A 14704-nucleotide genomic window follows, 5' to 3' on the forward strand; every position below is an offset into this window, starting at 1 on the left:
TCCATCCTATAATTATGAAAATATTTAAAATTGGTTACAAATTTAAAACAAAACTTAAAAGTTTCAGTACATATTAAAGTGAAAATTTACTTATGGAAAAAGAAACAAAACATTTTTTTTTCTATGATATTGGAAATAGGACTGTGGTGCTGGATTAAAAAAAAAAAAAAAACTTACAAACAATACTATAATAGAGCCCTAGCCAATGCAATATGGTAATAAAAAGTGAGTTTGGGAAAAAATAACTAACTTCCTTAGTTGTAGATAACATGATTGTGCACATTAAAAGCAATTTTAAAAACTAGAATATGGACTGGAGAGATTTCTCAGTGGTTAAGGTGCTTGTCTGCAAAACCTGACAACCTGGGCTTGACTCCCCAGTACCCACATAAAGACAGAAGCACAAAGTGGTGCATGAATCTGGAGTTTAGTAGCTGCAGCTAGAGTACCCATTCTCATTCCCTCTCTCTTCTTCTCTCTCTCTCTTTTCACCCTTACAAATAAATAAAATCAAAAATCTTAAAAAAACTAAAACACATTTAGAATTAATTGGTGAATATTTATATGAAGGAATATTTTTTTATTAATCATTTTTGTATTCAATGAATACAGTCAAGATGACCCCATTGTTAGGTTCATCCCTGTCCCACCCACTCCCCCTGGCCCCTCCTTGTTGAGGTATAGGGGTCATGCATTGTGGAGTTAGCCAACAGGTATGGGTAGGAGAAATGTCTGCATATCATGACCTAACGTGTGGCTCTGACATTTTGTCCGCAATTTTAACAGTACAATTCACTTCTACTTGATAGCCAAAACAAAGATCCCTCTGGAATCCTCATGATGTCTTCTGCCTTATCTGGTGCTTGGGACAAAAGCTTTTCTTTTTCCTGAACACGATCCGCACTGACAATTTAAGCATGTGTATTACATACCAACAGAAGGCTGATACAAACAGGCCTCCTCCTGGGGTGTGAGCTTTACATCTTGTGACTCAAGCAGAAACAATGTAAAACAAGTAAATACCAATAAAGAACAGTCTCATCTCATTCAAATTAAAAAAAAAAATACTGAAAGCATAAATACAGACACTATATCATCAGGAGGGGAGCTTAAAAAGTTGAAGACAGTGTGTCTTATTCCTAAGGGACTTGGAAATGTGTTATCCAAGACTGGCTTGTGAAGGCAGGCTCACCACTCAATACCCATGTGGACACACTCAGAGGGACACATGCCTAACTTGCCTCAGTGAGTCTGGGAGGCAGGGAGAAATCAGGAAGGGAAAGCCAATAAAGGAGATGGCAGGACTTTTATTAGTAGAAAAGTACAGAAGGGAAGGGAAAAGAACACTAAACAAATATGTCCCAATGCCAAAAAAGTCAAAATGTAAAAGCTGTGAAGAAATAATTGAGTTGAATTATCAGGAGGAAGGAAGCATTTGCTTGTACCACTGAAAAACTTGAAAGTGACTTGTGATAGTTTATCTTAATTGTCAGCTTGATTGAATCTGGACTCACCTAGAAGATACTTCCCTATGAATGTCTATAAAGGAGGCCCTAGATTAGGTTAGTTGAGGCAAGAAAACCCACTCCATAGTACCACTCCATGAGCTGGGGTGTTGGACGGGATAAAAGGTAGACAGCAAGCTGAGCAACAACATCCATAACTCCCTGCTTGCCGTTGTATATGCAATGAGGCTGTCTGCATCTTGCTCCTGCCTCCTGTAAGCCTTGCCTTTCATGGTGAAAGGTGACCTGGAACTGCAAACTGAAGTAAACTCTTTCTGATTTACATTGCTTTTTGTGAAGTAATTTGACACAGGAACAAAGAAAGTAACTCATACACAAACCAAATATCCCCAACAGGTATCAGTAAAATATCTGATACATCTAAGAAATGGAATTCTGTTCAATAACTACATAGGATAATGTATAGCAGTGTGGTGGTGTCATGGTTTGAATGTGAAATGCCTCTTGTGTTTCAAATGCTTGGGTTTTAAGCTGGTGGCAATTTGGGAGGTGAAAGATTTGCTAGAGCAGGTATGTCACTGGGGGTAAACCTTGAGGTTCAGCCCACAGGCTGTTCATAGGTCAGTTCACTCACTTTGCAGTCTTCCTGTTCATCATATGTTATGATGTGAGCCAGCTGTCTGCTTGTTATATGTCCCCACCATTAAGAAGCTTCCCTTCAAAACTGTATGTCAAAGAAACCCTTCTATCAGCTGCCTGTGAATAGGTGTTATATCCCAGCAATGAGAAGGCTAACTGCTAAAAATACAAGTAAAAAACATTAACATTGATGATGTATATTAATGGGAAACATTCAGAATAATACAGTATTATGTTATTACTATGAAATAAGTTGATATATATGCAACCAAAAATTTACATATTTGCATTTTCACAATAATGTAAAATATATACTACATATTCAGTGTGGCTATCTTTGGTTCCTAAACTTTGTTTAGAGATTTTATTTTTCTAAAACACTTTATGATTTCAAACTAAAAGACAGATGAAATTTGAACACACAAAAGAGTTTATGGTGTGAACCAAAACAATCAGCTCTGCTTTACAAAAAGATTTGCATGAATGCATATGAATATGTTTAGACCATTTGATTCAGCAAATTATGTCCTAGGGATGGGTTGTAAAGAATTATTTATACATAAGGACAAGGTCTTATTTTCAAGGGCATTTACCATATCATTATGTATATTATCAAAAGTTAGAAACACAAACATCCACCAGGATACACAGTATTTAATTATAGATGTTCACACTATAGTATGTAGTCCACCCTTCCTTTGGAGTTATGCATCTGTGGATTCAATGAAATCAGGACAAATATTTTTGAAGAAATGCATCTTCACTGAACATGTGCTGGCCTTTTATAGGTCATTATTGCCTATAGACCAGAAAATATGAGCGTAGCATTTACTTCACAGTAGTGGGGTAGGAAACCTTGATAGTTCGCTTTAAATTCTGAAGAAACTATACAAGTTACAAATGAACACTGCATTATTTTCTATAAGGTACTTGGCCATCCATGGATCTTGGAACCTAGAGTGGTTCCTGAACCAAAACCTCCATGGGGCAATGGGCAAGCAACTGGACCCATATGTATGTGTAAGGCACTTGTTAACATGCTGGCGGTGATGTCTGGTAAGGAGATAATATGTCTTCATTTTTAACTTCTCAAAATGATGTGTTTTCCCCAGTGTGCATGTGGAGGTAAGAGGACAGTGTTGGGTATTGGGCCTTGCCATCCACCTTATTTGAGGCAAGCTCTGTCATTGTTTACTGCAGTGTTCTCGAGGCTGGCTTCCAGGTGATTCTCCTGTCTCTGCCTCCCTTCTCACTCTAGGCACTCTGTGATCACATATAGTAACTAGCACCAAAGTGTCCAGATTTACCTGGGATCTCATGCTCCAAACTCTAGTCCTCACATGGCTGCTGCAAAAGCTTTATTTGTTAAGCCATCTCCCCAGCCCTCATGATGATTTTAATACTGCATAAGCTTATTAAGAATCCCCTTCAACTATATTACCAAAAGCAATTTCCTGTGGACAATTAGGAACCGAAATGCATGCAAAGCGAGCTTTCTGAACTACTGCAGACCAGCAGTTATAACCAAAGCACAATGAACTGATATGACTCCACAGAGCAGTGCCTTGGATGCCCTAGGTGATAGTATTTACACTGCTACTACCTTAATAATACAAACCACAGCTGTGCTCTGCTCAGAACCATGTACAGGAGCTTCTCAGAGATACATGAAGACATAACATTTAATGGGATTAAATTTTCTACAATGTCTTTTTATTAGACTTTTAATTAAATATGACCTAAGTAACTGATTTAGAGGATATATGTTAAAGTTAAAAATGGAAGGAGAAACACAAATGTTTATGGGAACAGAGAGGACTAATGGGAGGAGGAGGTGGAAAAGAGACGAGAGAAGGACTTGGGGGGAATATGAACAGATACCACATACACTTGTATGAAAAGTCTTTATGTGACACAGTAACATGGACAATGAATTAAACAATTACTTTGTCAAAATAATCTCTTCCAGAACCAAGTGCATCATCATAGTAATCTTTTGTTAGCTCAAGCAAAAATTGGTGGTATTAAACAATAAGAAAATACTTTGGGGCCTCAGTGAGTTCAAAGGATACCAAGTGACAATTAGCCCAGAGGCTGAAGAAAGCCCTCTTACATTTTTATAAGTCCTATTGTTTTTTGCATTTTTTTTGAGAATACAAGCATTTGCATTTAAAACTCACAATAGGCATACATAGTAATGAAGTTCATTGTTAAAAATTAAGAAAACTAGGGCTGGAGATGTCTCAGGGATTAAAAGTGCTTGCTTGCTCCAGGTGTGACGCCTGGTATCCACAGAGGGCCACATGCACAAAGTGACACATGTCTGGATTTTGCCCTGGTGTACCCATTTTCTCTTTCTTTCCCCTTCTCTCTTTGTTAAATAAATAAACAAACATTTTTTTTTCAAGAAAACATAATTTTTAAAAATTTATTTTGGACTCAGGCTTATATGGCTGATGAACTCATGTTTAAGCAGAAAATGTAGGTTCAGTGTATTATGTTGTCAGTAAAACTATTAAAAAAAATCAATGAGAACATAGGTTAGGTTGACTATGTCTTCAATGAAATTACTAAGTTTATTAACTACCAACAGATATTAGAACCATGACTATGTTCTATTTTTGTGAGTATAGTGATTATTTTTAAATGCACATTGTATATTTAGTCTTTTTCAAAGCCATCATTATTAAAAATCACATGTATTTTCTGAATGGAAGGTGTCTCAGTCATCAGACATACAGGATGCACTTGAATAAAAACTGAGTAAATGGTTACTGATTACTCTCTCTTCTAACTTCAAAATCTTATTTCTTAAAATTAAAAACATTTGCCATAAATTTGATAGTATATACCCTCATATTTGAAAGATGTGGATGAGAATCTCTATAGAACAATATAGGGATGTGTATAATGACTATTTGGTTACCAACTCTTAAGTGTCATTTTACTATAAAAGTTGTACTTGCTAATTTTCTTTCCATTTTTATCTTTTTGTTGGGATTATGGCAAGAACATGAACTTTTAAGAAACATTAAATTTACAATAAAAATAAGAGTTAAGATAAAAAGAAGTTGAACAAAATTACCTTCAAAGGAGACTCACATTTACAAAGTGTGACCCCATCACTCAGCATTTAGGGTAAGAGAAGGCCTCTTCCCATCTAGAAAATCAGAGTACAAAGGGAACCCCAAGGAAAGAAAAATGTGAAATTCCCCCTATACAATAATGTTTGTTTTAATGGGGCCATTTAATTAGATTTTTTCTACATTCTTCTCTGTAGGTAAAATGTTATTACTCTCTACACAGAGATTCAAAATTAAGAACTAATATTTAATGTTGTTTCATTCAATGGAAACTCAATATTTTTGAATTTTTGTTACTCAGGGTTAACCAGTATTTATTGTCTCAATATGTCAAGAATTACTTAACCAGTAATTTATCTTGACTAAGCACACATTAAAATTCAAGTCTTGGGGCTAGAGAGATGGCTTAGCAATTAAGGTGTTTGCCTGTAAAGCCAAAGGACCTCAGTTCAATTCCCCAGGACCCATGTAAGCCAGATACACAAGGGGGTGCATGTGTCTGGACTTTGTTTGCAGTGACTGGAGGCCCTGGCACACCCATTCTCTCTCTCCCTCTCAAATAAATTAAAAAAAAAATGTTAAAACACACACCACTTTAATTTTGATAGGTTTTGGCATTAAACTTGTTTTGTTTTGAGTTCTCTTTCTTGTTCCTCTTACAAAATGGGAATTTCATGTGAGATTTATAAGTGACAAGTTTGTCCCATGATAATTCACATTGCCCTCAAGAGGGTAATATGATGAAATTGAAAGCAAAACAACAGAAGGTTAGGAGGAAAGTGCCAGAAGGGATAAACAGAGCAGCTAGGAACTACATCCACTGCTTCCTGTCCCACCCCATTCTGCCCTGTCCATCTTTTCTGACTTGGTTATATCAAAGCAGTGGGATTACTGTGATGCCACTGAAGGAGTCCCAAGTGTGATAGGGCACTTTTTGCACCTAGGGACAGAACTCATTAGTTGATAGGCATATCCAGCCTTCCACACCACAGAAAAGCTCAGGCTTTAACCTCTTACTCTCTTCATCTTTCTCCACAGAATGAAAGTGACAGATTCATGGAGCAGGCAGGAGGCACAATCACACCCCACAAGAAGGTGTGGCACCTGGGGGTTAGGTCTGTGGGAGGTCAGCGTTCCTTAGAATAAACTTTTAGTGAGACTCAAAAGCATCTGCACTTAATGAAGAAAAATAGTTGAAGGAGAAAAGGAATTTTGAAAGAGAGAGAGAGAGGGGTGGGAGAGAGAGAAAGAGAGAGAGAATGGGTGTACCAGGGCCTCCAGCCACTGAAAATGAACTTCAGATGCATGTGTCACCTTATGCATCTAGCTTATGTGGGTCCTGGGGAATTGAACCAAGATCCTTTGGCTTTGCAGGCAAATGCCTTAACCACTAAGCAATCTCTCCAGCCTGAGAAAAAGGATTTTTAAGCAGATTGAGGCCCTATTCATTTTTATGCAAACCTGTGTTTAAAATAAACTTACTTTAAAGTTGCCTCTGTGCTGTGAGCTCTGGCTATGGCACAGGCTGTCCACTAGAATATAAAGAAATTACTTTAAAAATAGTACTCTGTGGTTTTATGAAAATCGCCATAATATCTTGTTTTTCTTTATTATTCATTTATTTGTTTGTGTTTCTGTATGTGTGTGTTTCTATGTGTGTATGTGTGCACACGTGTAAATGGCTGTGTTACTGCCTCCTGCTGCTGCAAACCAACAGCAGACATTTAATCCACTTTTTGTATCGAGCTTATGTGGTTGGCTAAGGAGCTGCAAGCAAGACTTTCAATTGCTGAGCCATCCTCCTAGCTTTTATAATAAACTCTTCATTGAAACACATTACTTCTGTTTAAATGTTTGAAAATTTTTCTGAAGTTTTTAATGATTTTTATATAACTTTAAATTAGGATGCTTTTTTGTCTCCCTCAAAGCTACATTGGTGTTTTACAAAGTGAACACACTTTCTTCCCATCCCTACAGGCAAGTTCCTCTCTTTGTAATAAAATAACTTTATTTAAAAAATATATTTATTTGAGAGAGAGGCAAAGAGAAAGAGAAAGGGACAGAGAGAGAGAGAGAGAAAGAGAGAGAGAGAGAGAAAGAGAGAGAGAGAGAGAAAGAGAGAGAGAGATAGAGATAGATAGATAGAGAGAGAGAGAGAGAGAGAGAGAGAGAGAGAGAGAGAGTGGGAGGGAGAGAATGGGCACACCAGGGCCTCCAGTCACTGCAAACAAATTCCAGATGCATGTGTAATCTTGTGCATCTGGCTTATATGGGTCCTAGGCAATTGAACTGTGGTCATTTGGCTTTTCAGTTAAATTCCCTAACTACTAAGCTATCTCACCATCCCTAAAACAAACTCTGTATTAAAATAGTAAGAGTTATATCATACAAAATAAAGAAGGTAGAAAGAGCATAAAAGCTAGGAGAAAAAAAAGTATATAAGACATGCTTTGTTTTAAAACTACCTAGGCACCTATTAAGTGCTTAATAAATGCTTAACAACTTGAAATGCTTTAAACGCTGATGTGCTCTTTAAAAGTAGCATTCTGTCATAAAAGTTATTCTAAAGATTAAGGTTATTTTCTTCAAATTCCTAGATGCCTAATGAAGTCCAGTGTTTTACTGAAAATTACAGCATTAAAATCCTTGAGCAGGTCATGGAGGTGCATACCTTATTCCCAGCAAAGATAGGAAGAACACTGTGAGTTTGAGGACAGCCTAACTACTGAATCAGTTTCATGTCAGCTTGGGCTAGAATGAGATCCTATCTCAAAAACAAACAAACAAACAAACAAACAAACAAACAAGCATAACTCCTTGTTATGCTTAAACAACTGCAATTTCCCTCTTTGTTATTTATATCACTTGCTTCTCTTCCATAAGAAGGTAGAGAGCTTGTGTCACATTCTTATTATGGCTGGATCCCTGGCTGGTCTCTGATGCTTGCTCTGGCAGGTGACCTACCAGCAAATGTAAATCCAGTAGAAGGTTTAATTGATTATTTCTTGCTTCTAAGAACCTTCTACCGTGACTCACTTTTGCAGGATCAGAATCTGAGGATAGGTATCTGGTCACCCCAAACTATACAGCCAAGGCTGTACACCTGAGGCTGACCATTCAATTTCAGGTCAGCTCAGCTCACCCAAATGAAAGGTGCAGAGACAATCAATCCCCAAAGTCACTAGCCCAGAGACAGTTGAGGTTAATGTTGCTCTATGTTCAAGATAGAATTTTACATAGCAAAACTAACTAACACTTTCACTCTTTGGTATTATTATTATCATTTTGGTTTTTCAAGGTAGGGTCTCATTCTAGCTCAGGCTGACCTGGAATTCACTATGTAGTCTCAGGGTGGCCTTGAACTCATGGTGATCCTCCTACCTCTGCCTCCCGAGTGCTGGGATTAAAAGCGTGCACCACCATGCCTGGCTATTATTACTATTATATGGCTTAACACACAACTACAAAGAGTTTAAAGTGAGTGTGTGAGGTAGTGAAGCTGAACTCTGACCATGGGATCCATGTACTCCACTTATGCTACAATGATAGTATTAGACACATGAGTCACTTTCAGAGTCTTCCTGCTGCCTTAGACCAAAGCCAACAAGGCAAGCCCAGCCTCACTGCTGCCCAAGGTGAGGAAATCTTGAACATTACTCTGTTATCTATGTGCCTTTATGCTTCCCCCAACACCTATGACTTCTTCATCTCCCAATCTCCCTTCCATTACCTCTGTGGCTTCTTTCATATATAGGCTGACCTTTCCCCCTTCTTCCAGAAGCTAACTCATACAAAGGAAGAGGCTTCCTTTGTTCTTCATATTTTCAGAATCAGTATTTCTGTCTGTTTTTACTTCTCCCTCCATGTCTCTATCTCCTTCACTTTCTGGCTTCTAGACCACAATGCAGGCTGTGACATAGTATTACACCTAACCTACAAAAATTTAATTCTAAAATGGCATGTTTGGGGCTTAGCGGTTAAATGCTTGCCTGTGAAGCCTAAGGATCCCAGTTCAAGGCTCCATTCCCCAGGACCCACGTTAGCCAGATGCACAAGGGGGTGCACGCGTCTGGAGTTCGTTTGCAGTGGCTGGAAGCCCTGGCACACTCTCTCTCTCTCTCTCTCTCTCTCTCTCTTTCTATCTCTCTCTTTCTCTTCCTCTTTGTCTGTCACTCTCAAATAAAAATAAACAACAAAAAATTAAAATGGCATGTTTTTTCTCTCGCTCTACCTCTTTTTTTCCCTTTCTCTCTCAAATAAATAAATGAATTAAAAATAAACTAAAAATAAACTAAATGACATTTCATTTCTGGGACTCTCATTGAACTAGCCTGCTCTCTTTCTCAGAAATTATCTGTGAAATAGAAAACAGCACTCTCCCCACCTCCACAATAGACATCAAGTGATACCAAACCTGATGGTCTTTCCTGGGTCTGCTTCTATGGTCCATGTGCAGTGGAGGTTATTGTCATATGGGGCCGGGTAGCCTGGAGATAGTATGCGCCCCGATGTGGCTGCATGGATCCGACCTCCACATTCCGCTGCAAAGACACACAGAGGGTAAAGTCTACTTTGGATGTCTGGACTTCCATTTAGCTACTTTTTCAAACATAGGCCATCATATCGATAGCATTTTCCCAGAAAAGTCATCATCATCATCTATCAGTCTGCCATGGTCTTCCTTCCATACTTCTTCCCAATCCACACCTGCACAGAAAGTCTTCATTCCCCAGGGCAGCCCAGTTGAGCATGCAGACAATGCACACTCACATCATGATTCCTGGGGTAACTGGGCACAGTTGTCATGCAGTACCAGAATGTTTGCCTTTCATACCCCTGCATGCGCATACGTACACACTCACACACAGCTCATGAGCACATGTAGACACATGGACAGAGCAATAGGATTCTTGTCCTTTCCCAAGAATGACGTCCAAGCCATGTGCCACACACAGCACACACTCTCCAGTCTGGCTCTGGGTGGGAGTCTAATGGGACTTCCCCACTCACCCACACAAGAGGGCACAGGTTTGTCCCACACCCTCCGGTCCCCACTCAGGCAGGTCAGGGTGCTGCTGCCATGCATGGCATAGCCTGGGTTGCAGCTATACAGAACCATGGTGTCGGTGAAGTGGCCTTCGTCACGGATCCTGTAGCCATAGTTAGGGATTCCTGGGTCCTCACATCTTACTAGGTCAAAACCTAGAGAGAGAAGGGGGCAGGTTAGCAAACTCAAGATAGATAAAATCGAGATGGAATAAGCCAGATTGTCTCATGTTCCTAAATATAGGAATAAAGAGATGCATAATTATTTCAAATGGGGAGCACTGTTGGTAGTGATAAGACCCACATACTTCAAACATGCTGCTGTCTCTTATAGGCTGGGCACCTTGTGCTGCATCCTTATCTATCTATCCACACCTCTATTCACGCTGCTTCCTTTAGGAACTCAAAGCTCCTTTTGGCCACAAGCTTTGCTTCATTCACAAACCCCTTGCTGTCACAACTCAGAGTTTCAGAGTGCTGTAAGTGTACCATGCAGAATGCTCACAGCCATTGCTCATGGCACCCACCTCTTAATAACATGTCCATAAACTCCAAGACCTCAAGCTGTATGAATTAAAAAGTTGTTCTTTTTACCTAAACTAGGGAATGGGCTCAATGAGTAAAATGCTTGTTGTGCAAAAAGATCCCCAGTGCCTATGTGAAAGTTGGGCATGCCTGTAATCCCAGTACTGAGGAGGTGGTTGCAGGATAATCCTTGGGGCTTGCTGGCTAGCTAGTATAGACACATCAGTGAGCTCTAGGTTCAGCAAAACCTTGTTTCAAAAACATGTGGAGAGTGAATAAGGAAGGCACCTGACATAGACCACTGGTCTACATATACATGTACACTCACACACATAAAATCACATATACACACAAGAATACTTCATGCATGTGCAAAGAAACAAAAGTTCTTGGCCAACAAAACTGAGTGTCATGAGATTCTACCTGCTGCCATCCTATGGCTCAGTCACAAGACACTCAAGGACTCTATGATACAGACCCTAGAAATGAATCACTTTGATATCCTCCAACTAAGCTCTTAAAGAAACAGGTGGCAGAAATAAAGATTTAGGTGCTAAAGCTCTGAGCACTGTATATTGTTTATATGGAAGGCAATATTTTCAGGCCCTCAGTGGAAATAGTCTCACAGTAACATATTTATCTTCATGTTTCAATACACGTTTTAACAATTATGAAAAGTTGTACTGGGTGTTCAAGAAGCCACGAGGTCTATTTTCTTCTATTTCTACACAACATTTTCCTTCCTAAAAAATAATTAACTATCAAAATGGATGTGTATTTTGTTTCTAGCTAGACTGCCTATCTAGCTTGCAATCCTTTGAGGAAAATAATTCCTTAAACGTACAGAAGGATTTTACCCCAGTGATCTCTAAAACAACATGATTGAGCTTGGGAGTTTGTGGAGAGGAGAAAGAACATGTGTGATCATTTCCACTGGGTGTCTAAGAAGTTCACTTCTACAGAGCTAACTGTTATACAGTGCCAGTCATTGCCCTCTATGAAGTTATTATCTTTACAATTCTGGGGTACTGAAGAAAGGTGAGCAATGAAATTTAAGATGCCCAGAGTGCAGTACCAGAGGGGCATGTGCAGAGCAAAAGTATATTTTAAAATTGCCCCAAAAGAGAGTAGAAGGAAAGGAATGCCCCCCTATTATATGTAGTTTCAGGGATTGTACAAATATTTAACTATTTTAGTAACATCAAACTTTTAGGTCTTGCATGACCAAGTCCAGATTATCAGGGATACAAATGGCCTTACAGATGATTGTCCCTGGACTTTTCTGTTGTTGGGCCTTTCTTTGGAGTATGGAAGTGATATCCTCTAAACTGTGTTTCAGAAAGTGATTCTGCCCAGTTCAGGGGATGACACTCACCACTGGGGCAGAATGACTAGCTAGGAGATGGTACCATCTACTTTTCCTACTCCTGAGAGCTACAGTGCTCTGAAATGTCCCACTGACTTAACTAAATGTAAAATACAGGTACAACATATGATGAAAATATTCATTAGAGAGACAAAATCCAGATGGAAAAAAAATAAAAACACCAAGAATGCACTACCTAGCTTTAATGTTAGCACCACTGTTGCAGAACCCTCAGGGTATTTCTTACACACTAATGGGATATCTGGTCCTATCAGAAAGGGAGACTGTGTCACCTCAGGCCCAGCCACTCCACACCTCTATTCAGTCAACCCCCTCAGGCAATCAGACAGTACTGAGCTTCTGAAGTTCACTCCAATTGCAAACCAGCATCCCATCTCTTCAGGACACTCAAAATCTGGGTGTTATAAACTCATAAATTAGTCACTCATGTGGACCCATATTCTTAAGGTAGAATTGTCTAAAGCACTGTATTGGATTGATGAAGTGTCACTGTGTTAGTTTGAAAAATGTTCCTCATAGCCTCATGTGTTCATAATTAAGGCTCATACCCAATCACTTACTCCCCAATTTGTAGAGCCTTTGGGAGGTAAAGATTTGCTGGAGGAGGTGTTTTGCTAGGGGTGGGTCTTTAGAATTGTTAATCCAGCCACCCAGAGTATTTACAAGATAGCTCATGAGTGCTGCTCCTGCCCTGCTACTGATATATGTAGATATGAGCCAGCTGCCTTCTCTGCCATGCTTTATCTGCTATGATGAAAATTCCCCTTTACATAGGGAGACTGAAATAAACATTTTCCTTCCATATGTCACTTTTTGTCAGATGTTGTATGAAAGCAATGAGAAATTAGCTGCCACAGTTATGCCAATAACATTGAAAAATTTGCTGTTAGATCAAGTTTTCAAGCATATCTGCCTGGTATCTGTAAAATGTAGGCACCTGGTGAAATGGTTTGCATCACTCAGAATGGGGATAAGTTGGCCCTATTCCATGTATTACTTTTCAAATAAGTAAGTGTTTAGATACTACATACACGCACACACACACACACACACACACACACACACACACACTACAAGCAAGGGAACAAATAAATGCAAATCTATAAAAATGTCTACTAAGCTTTAGTGGGAGGATGTTTTCAGAGAATTACTGGTTTCATTGCTTTTTCTGTCATATATTCTCAAACGCTGTTTTTTACCACTGTATATTGTTATGGCAGCCAGTGAAGTCAGTTATTGATGGAGGGACAGTCACTTTTTGTGTGCTGTGCCATTTCTCCTGATACTTTTATTGTTCCTTCAAAAGGTCATCATAAAATTTGTAATCCCATAAAAAGTCCTTCTCTAGACTCTTGCTTGTCTCTAGGCTTACCTGGTGTCTTATAGGAAAGGTATACTTCCCCCTCAGAAGGTTGGGAAGCATTTGCCCCTTTCAGAACTCAGCTTTCCACGTTTCAATCCAGTGGAGAGAGTTTTGCTGTCCTAAATGTCTCACCATGGGGATGGAGAGATGGTCAGTAGTTAAAGTCCTTCCTGTATAAGCATGAAGACATGGATTCAGATCCCAGTCACTCAAGTATAATGTTGGATGTGGTGGTATGGGTTTATATTCCTAGTACTTGGGTAGAGGTGAAAGGAGGATCCCTTGGGATTATTGGCTATGTAGTACAGCTGAATTGGTGAGCACCAGGTTCAGTGCAAGAACCTGTATCTACAACTATTGTTTTAGCCTGACTGAGGAAGACACTCAACATTAACCTCTGGTCTTCACATTCAGGCACACACATATGTATCCTCCCCATACACATGTGCCCACAGACATACCCATACATACTCACAGCATATACATATGCATATGCAAAAAATAATAAACAACAAAAACAATCCTTCTCATAACTTATGGATTCATACAATCAGAGGAAGAATCAAAGAATTTTTATACACATGAGTAATGCATAGCAAGCAACCTGATTGATGTTTTGAAAATTTAAAAGTTGTCTATAGTTGCAATGTTCTGGTTGTCTACTATGGAAGAGGTGCTGCCTGTGCAGGCTAACCAGGATGAACCAGTGCCAGAGCCTATTCACATCTCCAGCCTCATGGCCACAGAGATCATGAGTTGGACATAGAGACAGCTAGTTCCCTGAGCTCTGCTGTGGTAGTTTGAAAGTATGGCCCACATTGATACAGGTGTTTTATTAAAGCTTGTAACTTGGGTCTCCAGTTGTCTAGCTGGAAGAGATATCACTGAGGGCAATTCCAGGAATCCAGCCCTAATGTGTATTGGATCTGAACTTAGCTCAAAAGTACACAGAGAGATCTGACTCTAGGTTCCTCTTTGTTGCTGTTTAATGCTTGCTGCTTCTTGGTATTACTGGCTGATGATGGTTGCTCCCTCTACTTGGATTTATAAATAGGAGTCAGGTTCTTCTACCATACATGGAACTTGTCTTGAATCTGTAAGCTTGAAATAAATCCCTCCCATAAACTGAATGGCTTGGATATTCCTCCTACCAATGTGAAACTGCCTACAACATAAATTTGGTGCTAGAAGAAGA

The 14704-nt window shown here is 39.3% G+C and overlaps 1 protein-coding gene across 4 annotated transcripts in view; it reads right to left on the minus strand.

The window, feature by feature from the left end:
* Positions 1-14704, minus strand: part of Csmd1 (CUB and Sushi multiple domains 1) — a 1843561-nt gene that overhangs the window by 252285 nt on the left and 1576572 nt on the right. For all 4 annotated transcript variants that reach the window (XM_045131039.1, XM_045131041.1, XM_045131040.1 and 1 more), the window contains 2 exons: positions 10199-10390; positions 9603-9729 (listed from right to left, as the gene is read on the minus strand). In XM_045131039.1, coding sequence (XP_044986974.1) covers positions 9603-9729; positions 10199-10390 — 319 coding nt within the window. The remainder of the gene's footprint in view (positions 1-9602; positions 9730-10198; positions 10391-14704) is intronic.

This window comes from Jaculus jaculus, chromosome 12, assembly GCF_020740685.1.
Source record: "Jaculus jaculus isolate mJacJac1 chromosome 12, mJacJac1.mat.Y.cur, whole genome shotgun sequence".
NCBI classification, from domain to species: Eukaryota; Metazoa; Chordata; class Mammalia; order Rodentia; family Dipodidae; genus Jaculus; species Jaculus jaculus.